An 11,627-nucleotide genomic window follows, 5' to 3' on the forward strand; every position below is an offset into this window, starting at 1 on the left:
CCTCCCCACCTTTGGTTGTGCCACATGCGAGCCCTTGGCACAGAGTTTGGCTGGACACCCTGCTGGAAGGGCAAACAGTGGCAGCATTCACTCTCTGGGCTCTGAAGTGGTGTAAAAGCAGGGGTTCTGATGAACTCAGATCACTGCTCTAACAGAGCTCCAGCAAGAACCTGTGCTGACCAGGCAGTGAGTTCAAAGCTCACTGCACATACATAGCACAGCCAAAGTACTCCCACACTCCGCCTTCTCCCATTCCTGGACCCACCACTGAGTAATATTTATCTGATTCAACAGACCGCCCAAAGCAGTTACTCTAAGGGCACAGAGACTCTCCTGTTTCCTGTTAGTCCCTTTGCAAGATTCTCCCTCCAAAGACTAACCATTGACACTTGAAGTCTGAATATTAGGTTTTTCGATGCTGATTAAATTAATGATCTGAACTGAACTTGTCCTCCTGCTTAACACAAATAATTACGATGTCATAGGGATAACAGACACCTGGTGGGACTCTACCCATGACTGGACCATGGGTATAGACGGCTATACCCTGCACAGGAGAGATTGAGTGGACAAAAGGGGCAGGGGTGTAGCTCTCTATGTCAAGGAGAGTTACATGTCCCTGCAAACCAATATTGGCAACCAGGATGGACAACAGAAGACCCTCTGGGTTAAAATCCATGGGGAAATGGCACAGGGGACACAATGGTGGGAGTCTACTACAGACCTCTCATCCAAAGTCAGGAGCTTGACCAGGAGTTCGCCAGGGAATTGACTGAGGCCGCATGTTCCTGGTCCACAGTTGTCATGGGACACATGAACTATCCAGACATCTCGTGGGAAGAATGCTCAGGTAAATCCGAGCAGTCGCAAAGCTGATCACGGGGATAATGCTCACCCGCACCTCAGCGAGAGCTAAAGTCCAGGACACTTGTAAAGCACTGGAAACTCCGCTAGCTGTGTATCCACCAGCCACAGAACTACAGAGCAATAATGGCCCTCACTTCTGCAATCATCTTGTGTATGACTGGATCGCGAAACATGGCATGTTATGGACACAGCACATCCCGTACCATCTGCAGTCTAATGGATTGGTAGAGTGAGTCAATGGCATCCTCAAATACAATCTGCTGTTAGCCGCTGGCCCAGTTCTTAAGGACTGGGACTTGCACCTGGATCAAGCTATCAGTTGGGCCAATAACCGACCCCGTCTGGGAGGCAGCCTCTGGCCCAGCTCTTAAGGACTAGGACTTGCGGATGTCAGATTCATCTCCTTGTCGTCTTGTTCCTACAGATTGGATCTGTCCACAAATGCAGCCATGGCCATTCCTAATTGAGCCTGCCACTGAAGACGAGTCCTGCTCTGTCACCTGTCTGAATTGACTGGCATCATGAAGTGGTGGACTGTTGTATCTGTATTTTTCTTATTAATGCCTTATTGTGTTTCCTGGGTATGGCATGTCTAATATCCTTCTTATTACCCAGATATTAATGAACTTGCTCCTGAAGACTTCAAGGAGTGGCCTGACCCTGAAGAGAATCCCCTGGAAATGTGCTCAGATGACCTTCACGTGGTCCAGCTGCAATATCCATATTAAAAGAAACCCGTCACCCTGGAGCAAGTGAAATCCTGGTCTCTAAGTAGAACAAACAGGATATTTGACTGGCAGGGTGGTATGTCAGTGCACCTGTGGCACCAGTTATTATCTTGGATACATTCCCTACTGAAGGCTGGAATGGCTAACTGTGGGAGGAAAGGTAATTGTTGTAGTTCTGCTTGTTTATGGGTTTGTTGTTACATACTTTCTGAGGGAAATCCCATTGAGTTCAACACCCCTGAGTCTGCCCCCAACTGTGCATTCTGTATCTGTTCAGCCTTTAGAGCCACTGCGTTTATGGAATACCCCCTCCCATTCCTATGGCTGACAATACTCTCCAGCGATAGTGTGAAGCTCACCAGGTGGGAGGGCACGTTTCAGGTTGAAACAAAGTTATTACATGGTTTATAAATCATACCTACACAAAGGTGTGGTGGAATAGTACCACTTGGGCTTTGTGCAATTCATGCTGCTTAGAAGCTAAAAAGTGGAGCCGTTGCTCTGCTGCAATTAAGTAATTGTATAGTCTCAGAGGAAATTTCTGGCCATTTTAGGGCAATAGTACTTCTCAACTTTACGATACCCACTTCATGGGTATCAGGTGTGGACATGCCATGGTTAGAAGACTGGAATGAGGTAAAAGATGAACTATGAAGCCTTAAGGCAAAAGCTCGGCAAGGAACTCAGTTAGCCCTTCTTACTCGGGAGGGTGGGCAAGTCATCAGTTTGGCTGTCAATGTGCCCAAGCCATGTAAATGGTACAGTGTGATTTGCACTGTTCGCATGTCACCAGTAGTTACCCATCTTAAGTGTCATAGTGTACTGCATTACCCTAGTGGCAACAGCTAAATGGTGTTTTAACTGTTTTTGTCATAAATCTGTTCATGCTATGCAAGTTAAATTCCCTCTCCCTTCCCTGATGTAGCGCATGTAACTTTAGCATTTCAACTGTAGCCATCACAGTGCTTCAGTAAGCAAGGGGTGGAGCGTGACAGCTGAAAATTATGTCTGCGTGATAAAGACACTTGCTAAGGCTCTATGATTAGACCACGTGTTTTTCTGTCAGTTGTTTAGATATTAAGCTATATGTTGTTGTTAAGAGCCTAATTGAAGTCAAAGATGTAGTGAGGCCTTATATGTAGTATAAGGCCTAGTAAATTTAGCAAAGTCTTGTAGAAGTGGTAGTAGGCTTTGTGGCATAGTTAAAATTAACCTTATCAGAAGAATGAATCATAGAATCATAGAAGTAGGGTCGGAAGGGACCTTGTAGATCTTCAAGTCCGTCCCCCTGCCTGGGCGGGAGAAAAGACTGGACTCAAATGAGTCCAGCCAGGTAGTCATCAAGCCTCCTCTTAAAGATCCCCAGGGTAGGAGCCAGCACCACTTCCCTAGGAAGTTGGTTCCAGCTCCTAGCCGCCCTAACTGTGAAGTAGTTCTTGCGGATGTCTAATCTAAACCTACTCTCTAATAATTTGTGTCCATTGTTCCTTGTCATGCCAGGGGGCGCTAGGGGAAACAGTGTCTCCCCTAAACCCTTCTGGTCCCCCCTAGTGAGTTTATAGACAGTCACCAGGTCCCCCCTCAGCCTTCTCTTGTGAAGGCTGAACAGGTTTAGGTCCCGCAGTCTTTCAATGTAGGGTCTGCCCTGTAGTCCCCGGATCATGCGGGTGGCCCTCCTCTGGACCCTTTCAATGTTGTCCACATCCCTCCTGAAATGGGGCGCACAGAACTGGACGCAGTACTCCAGCTGTGGCCTGACCAGCATTGCATAGAGGGGGAGGATCACCTCCCTGGCTCTACTTGAGATGCACCTGTGGATGCACGACAAGGTCCGGTTAGCCCTGCCAACCGTGACCTCGCATTGTCGGCCCACGTTCATCCTGGAGTCAATAATGACTCCAAGATCCCTTTCTGCCTCCGTGCTCTCAAGAAGGGAGTTTCCCATTCTATAAGTGTGCTGCTGGTTTCTACTGCCTAAGTGCAGCATCCTGCACTTGTCAGTATTGAAACGCATCCTGTCAGTATTGAAACGCATCCTGTCAGTATTGCCTATACTGCCTAAGTGCCTATACTGCCTAAATCAGTATTGAAACACATCCTGTCAGTATTGCCTATACTGCCTAAGTGCAGCACCCTGCACTTGTCAGTATTGAAATGCATACAATGCAAGGCTTGTACTGCTATTGGTCAGTCCTAAGAATAATTATAATGAGAGAATCTGGATGGCTGTAAGTTATCAGCCTAGCTCAGACGTTAGAAACTGGCTGGCACATTCAGAAATCATTTAGAAGGAAGATGCAGCTCTGTAAAAGAAGCTCCTGATCTAAGATTAGCTGCTGACCTGGATTTGGTGGGCCCGTGGATCTTGAGGAGTCCAAGGACTGAATACCAGGGTCCTTCTCGGTACCTCTCAGACAGCGCTGATCAGAGACACTTGACTTTGCTGAGCTTTGCAGAAGAGAAACTTGTACATCAGGCAGAGGGGACTGTCGATAAATTGCCAACGTGAATTATTATGGTCTGTTCTCGTTTTGTTATTTACACGTAGTTGTGTGTTTGTTAAGTCAATAAACCTTTCTTACCCTTCTACCCCCAACCACACTCTCAAATCCCAAACCCTCCGCAAGCAGCTGGGACACTGGCCAACTGTGGCCTCGAGTCCACCATCATGTGCTGGCTGGGGAATTGGCTCCGTGGTCAGACCCAAAGGGTGGTGGTTGACAGAAGTCAATCGTCACGGTGCCCTGTGACCAGTGGGGTCCCCCAAGACTCTGTCCTTGGACCGATATTGTTCAACATCTTCATTAATGATGTGGGCATTGGAGTCAGAAGCGGACTGGCCAAGTTCACCAACGATACCAAACTCTGGGGTAAAGCACCCACACCTGAGGACAGGAGGGCGATCCAGGATGACCTTGACAGGCTCAGGAAATGGGCAGAAGAGAACCTGATGGTGTTTAACACTGAAAAATGCAAGGTTCTCCACCTTGGGAAGAAAAACCTGCAGCATCCTTATAGGCTAGCACTACAGATGAAAGGGACTTGGGGGTCATGACTGACCACAAGATGAACATGAGCCTTCAGTGTGATGCTGCAGCTAGTAAAGTGAGCAAAATGCTGGCTTGCATCCATAGATGCTTCTCAAGCAAATCCCAGGACGTCATTCTCCTGTTGTACTCTGCCTTGGTGAGGCTGTAGCTGGAGTACTGCATCCAGTTTTGGGCTCCACCATTCAAAAAAGGATGTGGAGATGCTTGAGAGAGTCCAGAGAAGAGCCATGCGCATGATCAGAGGTCAGGAAAACAGACCTTACGATAGGGCTGACAGCTATGGGACTCTTCATCCTGGAAAAGCGCAGGCTCAGGGATGATCTGATGGCCACCTATAAGTTTATCGGGGTGTTCACCAGGATCTGGGGGAGCATTTGTTCACCAGAGCGCCCCAAGGGATGACGAGGTTGAACGGTTATAAACTCCTGCAAGACTGTTTCAGGCTGGACATAAGAAAGAATTTCTTTACTGTCCGAGCCCCCAAGGTTTGGAATAGACTGCCATCGGAGGTGATTCAAGCATCTAGTCTGAATGCCTTCAAGAGAAAAATCGGATGTTTATCTTGCTGGGATCCTATGACCCCAGCTGACTTCCTGCCCCTGGGGCAGGGGGCTGAACTTGATGATCTTCCGAGGTCCCTTCCAGCCCTAATGTCTATGAGATCTATGAGAGTTGTTGTATGAAATGATATAAAGGAGGACATACGTAGGGGAGAGGGGTGGGGGGAAGGAGTGAGAGAGAAAACTAAGGCAGGCATAGCTTTGGTGCTAAAAGTGAACATACTTTCCAAGTGATATAACAAGGTCCCAAACAAATAACTAAATTTTCAAGTATCATTATGTAATACATCAAGACCATTTACTAACTCTGTTTTTTCTATAAGTTGCTTATTTTCAGTGAGAATACTGCAATGGATTTCTAAACTTACAACTGAGCCCATGCTCTACAGTTAAAAATGGAATTTGGCCATCTCCTCCAAACTCACTGGAGGCCCCAATTTTAAAACATGCAAAAAAGAGAAAAGAATTTAACACTGACTTTTTATTCCACCTCCAGTGGACAAGGAGAGAGACTTTAATAGTAACACCACTGTAAAAAGCAACAATTATACAAAAAAAAAAATCAAATATTTATTTTTGAAGAAGGTTAGAAATAATATACATATGAAGTCTTGCTTGGTTCTAAAATAATTTAAATATTTTTATTTTTTAGATTTTTCTAACTGAAGCTGCTATTATTGAAGTGTGTAAAATCCATCTTTCTTCAGCGGAGCACTTGGAAGTTGAACATTTCAACTAAGCCTTAATACCTGATCTGTTATTGAACAGACCAATAAAAATTTTCTGCCATTGTATTTGGGGAAACAAACTCCTAATTTTGTCCATCTTTGTATTCTCTCTGATAAAAAAGCAGAGTAGGAGGAAAGAATAAAATTACCCACCTCCCTAACCCCTAGCTAGGGAGAGCATGCTGCAAATATCAGCATCATCAAAATGATGCATCACAATATTCATGGTTACCTTCATTTCATTTTCTCTTTTCCAACTGCTAGAATTATCAGCACAGCAGCAGGAGGTAAACATAAAAAGATTCACCTTAAACTCTGCACAGCATTATAGAAGAGGCAGCAAAATTTGAAAACATTTCTGGTTGAAAGCAATGATAAATTCTTTGGCTACAAATGAATTTCATAACCACTACAAAAAAATTTAACTATTTCAGTGATGTGACAGCAAACACCAGTAAAAGTTCAGCTGACACTGGTTAAAAAAAAAGTAACAAAACCTGAAGCTGCAAAACACTATAAATTTTATTCTTAAAAAAAAGTGAACTACTCAATGTGGGTAATTGATATGATGTACTTATTTAAATACAGCCTAAGTAGTCAGAGAATGAAACATAGACTTCGGTGCTTTGGTATTAATGGAGGCTTTTAGTATGCAAGTGAAGAGCTAAAAGAAGGTATTTTCACAACATGCTTATCTTTTTAACTGCTTGAGCCTAACAGCTAACAGTTTAAAAGGCCGCTTTCATTGTATTATAAAGCTCTCCCCTCTCTTACATTAGAACATCTTCTGAATCATCCTCTGTATAATTTGGTTGACATTTAAGGTGAAGAATTTCTATAACAGGTAACTTTAAAGTGAGAGAACACATGTTGAAGGAAATGCATGAATATTTCAGTTAAAAAAAAAAAAAAAAAGCATATTTTCCATCTTCTTCATGCAACCAGCATGCTTTCTAAAGTGTCCTACCTTCCCACCCCTTTTTAAAATCGTTATATTTTCCATTACGACTTCTTATTCTGCTCTACAGCATCCAAACACATACATGTAACACAGTATTAATGAATTTCCTGTGTCAGGTTTCATCGTTATCTGTAGAAAAAAAAAAAATCAACCTAAGCTTAGTAAACTTAAATTAGGAGGAGCAGCTTAATAATCAACCATATATGTTATAAAACTCTTATCAAACAACACAGACAGGAACATTTAACAAAATAGCCAACTTCAAAATTACCTTGAAAATACTAACCATGCAAGCCTGTAAGGAATGATACCGCATCTTTACTGGATTAAGTAAAATGTCTTAATATACTTGCATGTCAAACAGCATGCTCAGTTTAAAGAACCTGTCACCATGAAACCCTTTTACCACTAAATAAGGATACAGATTTTTATAGCTTCCCTTATACAAGATAAAAGTATTTATAAAACTGTTTAGTAGCAAATGTCTTTAAAACTGCCACTAGTCCTCTATTTCATTGTTCATTAGTGCAGGTCTCTGTAATTTGGAGGTGGGACTTTCACATTTTAATGATATACTGTATATCCTGTAAAATATTTAATTTGGAATCTGGACTATTCTAAATTACAACCGTTTTAAAATCAGGCTTTGGCAAAAAAGACAACTCATTTCTAATAGGACTTGGTCAGAAAATTCCTTGAAAGTTGAAGTATGTTCCTAACATTTGCCTGAAACTATCATTTTAAGAAATGTAATGCCAGCATAAGGGGGGGAAAACGTTCTTTCTTCATGAGTGAAGGTGACTGCATCCAGCTGGTGGGGGAGAGGAAATGAAAGAGGGAAGAGGAAAAAAAGAAATGGGAAGGAAACGGGGAGGGAGAAAGAGAAGAAAAAGAAAGGAGGGGGGTGGAGGCTAGGTCACGTGGGTACATAGGTGACTTATAAACCCGATCTTTGCCTTGAACAGATCAGGTATAATGCCAGCTTATACCTCAAAGAAAACCTTTTTGCCATCTTACAGGGTTTCCTTTCGTTTTACTTTGTTTCTGTTCTTCATCTTCATAACTTCTATGAAACAATGCTCCTATCACTTTTGGTTTGTACCCATTTCTTAGACTACATTTTTTTTACTTCAGTTTCATATGGAATATTAGACAGTATGACTCCGTATGCCTTACTGCTAATCATACCATGGCAGGGGGTCGGACTTGATGATCTGCTCAGGTCCCTTCTGACCCTACTAACTATGAAACTAATATCACTCCATCTCTGGGAAAACAATTTGATCATCTGTGTTTTCCCTGCTGAATGTCTGAACTGTTCTGCAGGAACAATAGGAGGTAAAAAGAATGATAATGGTGTATGTCATCAGTGATTTGTGTGTTAAGAATGATTCTTTTTAAAATGGGATTTTTATATTTAATAAAATGACCTGCTATACCACATTAAAATTTTAATTGAATTTACTGGACCATTTTTTCACTTACTGTTGGATATCTGGTTTTGCAAAGGAGTTGAATTAAATCATTTTGGTAGTAAATTAACAATTAATACATTTAAAATAAGTGGCAAAAATAATTGCAACAAGGCTGGTTCTCAATGGTAATTATTTTAAATATTTAAACCTTAAATGGCCAGAAAGCTAAAATTAGCTTAATTATCATTACTTTAAAAAAAAAAAGCAATATTCTCTCTAGATTATTAAACACAGATTAAGTTTACTTATTTTAAAAGATGGTAAAAACACAAATATTTTCCAAATGTTCCTTCTGTTCATGAATATGATACAACAAAGGAATGACCGTATGTATGCAAGCATTTTCATTGACCATATAGGTGTTGCTTTGATTTGTTAGTGCTTTTTAAAAGGTTCTCTTATTGCTTATATTCACCTGAGATTTACTTTTAAAAGACAGACCAACAATCTGACTCTCGTTTCAATTTTCCAGGAAGTTTTCATAGGATCAGCCTGAGTGGCTGCTCTTAAGCATGCCAGATACTGTGGTCTCAAGAGGGACCAGAGAAGAGTGCCCCACAGCATCTTCACTGGTGTATTTCTGGATTTGGAACATACATAGGCTAGATGTGCTCAAGAGCAACTCAGCCAAAATTTGTTTGCTGCGTTCTGACATACCCAGTGGCTCTTTCATTTGCATCATTAGAAATATAAAAAGGCTTTGGATTCTGGCTACCAAAAACTAGCTCTTAAGGAGAATACCATGGACGGGGTTCACAAATCAAGGCCCTTCACTGGTATAGCAAACTGAATATAAAATATAAAAACTGAATAGCATTTCACATCATGCCTTTAACCTAAGCATTTCAAGCAAGGATTGTTTAGTTATTCCATCCTCTAAAACTTTGCCCAAGGCTTAAAGCTTCAAATCCTTTAAAAACAGGTGAATAGAACCTGCTGTGCTCATTCCAAGCACAAAACCTTAGTACAGAAATACTATATAATTGTCATAAAGCACTAAGAAAATTACCTTCTTGATAGGCTCCATCTGCCATTACCAAATGAAGAATTTTGGCATATAAGTGTTTATGTTCATTTCCCAAACTATTCTGAACTATTGTTGAACAAGTATCAATATTTTCATCTTCATCTTCATGTATAGCCTAGGAGGAAAGACAACCATGTGGGTCCAAATTAAGATGGGCATAAAATTAAACAATTTCACAGTAACAAAGCAGAGATCATCTGTACTTGAGCTCAAACTCATCTTCTAGGTCCTTTACAATGGAATTTTGAATACTGCCTGTCAGCATGCTGAACTGAATACAGAGTTAGGAGGAACATGCAGAAACTGTAGTCATAGGATCACAGGAAGGAAGAGCTGGAAGGGACCTCCTGAGATCATCTGGTCAGGCCAGGCAACTGCTCAAGACAGGATGGTCCCTGACTAACCCAACCATCCCAGCCAAGAGTCTGTTCAGCCTGCTCTTGAAAATATCCATGGATGGAGATTGCACAACATCCCTATGTAGCCTGTTCCAATGCTTGACCACCCTCAGAGTCAGCAAGTTCCTCCTAATCTCCAACCTGAATTTCCTCATCTGGAGTTCAAGGCCTATGGTCATAGACAAAAGCCCAATTCCATCCTCTCTGTAATTGCCCTTCAGGCATTTGAAGACTTATCAAATTTCCCTTCAGGTTTTCCTTCTTCACTAAATAACTCTCTTTCACTCTTTCCTCTTAACTCTTCCTTCTCAGGTTCCTAACAACTTCTATTGCTCTGCATTCCACTCCTTCCAATCTGTGCACATCCTTCTTGAAGCATGGATCCCAAAACCTCACCAGCACTGAACAAAGCAGATTTAGTTTTCTTGAATATTCCAAAACAACAGGAATATTGACATTCCTGTTAATACAACCCAGTATGCTGTTGGCTTTCTTTGCAACAAGAGTGCACTGTTGGCTCATATTCATTCTAGTTATAGCTTACTGTAACGCCTAAGCCCTTCTCTCCAGTACTGCAGCCTAGCTAGTCATTCTCTAGTCTGTACTCATGCATAGTTATACAACAAACTTGGACAGCATAGCAATGAGCAGTAGGAGGTCAGATTAAAATAATTTTAAAAAAAAGTATTATTCCACTTGGAGAATTCAACAAACCTTTATTTTATCATAGATTTCAATGAATTTATCAAAGCCTATTTCTTGCTCCAAGTTATATCTCAACTCTTCTAGATGGCTGAAGACACTGTCATACTCTTCACATTCACTGGTGATCTCTCCATCACTGTTGTCTGCAAAGAAAAATATATAAGGCAGATAGCACAAAAAGTTTAATCTTTCTGGGTTTCTGAATATATTGCACCACATGACTAAATTCGTGTCATCACAGAAACCTCTAAAACCAAATGCAAGTAATTAGTTTCAGGAAAGTGTACCAAAATGCCACCATACCGATAAAAACAGCACACATCCTCATGGTCTAAAGAAGGAGAGAAGGATAGGGTGTGTGTGGCCAGAGAGCTTACTGTTTTCTGACAATATTGTGGCTAGATTTGCAAACTTTGTTACAGTAAACTGACAAACAGGTAGCAGAATTTAGCAATGAAATATGAGAACTCTTGACTTACTATTATAAATGATCAAATATATAATTCTGTGACCGCCATAAACTACCAATCTAACTATGCCATACATTTAAACCAGCACTGCCAGCCCCAAGTGTCTACAAAATTAGTAAGAGCTCCAATAAAATAATGAATGTCTTAAAAACCATGATTTTATTGGCTTCTGGGTTCTAAGCTATTAAAGGTTGCATTTTAAAACCTGTCTCTGTACAGCCTTGAAGGCTAACATTTTATTTTCTTTAAAACAGAATCCTATAAATCTCATGAAATCTCATTATTTCAGGAGGTGGGACATTAATACCAAATGCTGAAAAGCTCATCATAAAAATCAAGAGAATGGGCCACTATGGATTACTTCCAAAATGCTGTTATTTACATGAGCAACTAAGAACTGTGAAGAGAGGAGAGGGGAGAAACATGCATATGAAGTTTGATTTCTACAAAACCTTTTTAAGATTCCCCATGTAAAGGTGCTACATAAGGCCATTTATTTATGTATTGTTGGTATGCTGAGATATACCAGTAGCCTTCAGCTACTCATGAATGATGACAAAACTATGATTTCACTTTTTGTACGTAGCGGGGTTTTGTTTTTTTTTGTTTTGTTTTGTTTTTTTTGTTTTTTTTTTTTTTGTTTGTTTTTTTTTTTTTT

At 41.1% G+C, this 11,627-nt stretch overlaps 1 protein-coding gene across 7 annotated transcripts in view; it reads right to left on the bottom strand.

Moving 5' to 3' along the window:
- Positions 1–5,669: 5,669 nt before the first annotated feature.
- Positions 5,670–11,627, bottom strand: part of NEK1 (NIMA related kinase 1) — a 94,126-nt gene continuing 88,168 nt past the window's right edge. For all 7 annotated transcript variants that reach the window (XM_019521765.1, XM_019521768.1, XM_019521766.1 and 4 more), the window contains 3 exons: positions 10,509–10,642; positions 9,379–9,511; positions 5,670–7,023 (listed from right to left, as the gene is read on the bottom strand). In XM_019521765.1, coding sequence (XP_019377310.1) covers positions 7,007–7,023; positions 9,379–9,511; positions 10,509–10,642 — 284 coding nt within the window. In that variant the 3' untranslated portion in view covers positions 5,670–7,006. The remainder of the gene's footprint in view (positions 7,024–9,378; positions 9,512–10,508; positions 10,643–11,627) is intronic.

Source organism: Gavialis gangeticus, unplaced genomic scaffold (genome assembly GCF_001723915.1).
Source record: "Gavialis gangeticus isolate Ggan-Ray unplaced genomic scaffold, GavGan_comp1, whole genome shotgun sequence".
Lineage (NCBI taxonomy): Eukaryota > Metazoa > Chordata > Crocodylia > Gavialidae > Gavialis > Gavialis gangeticus.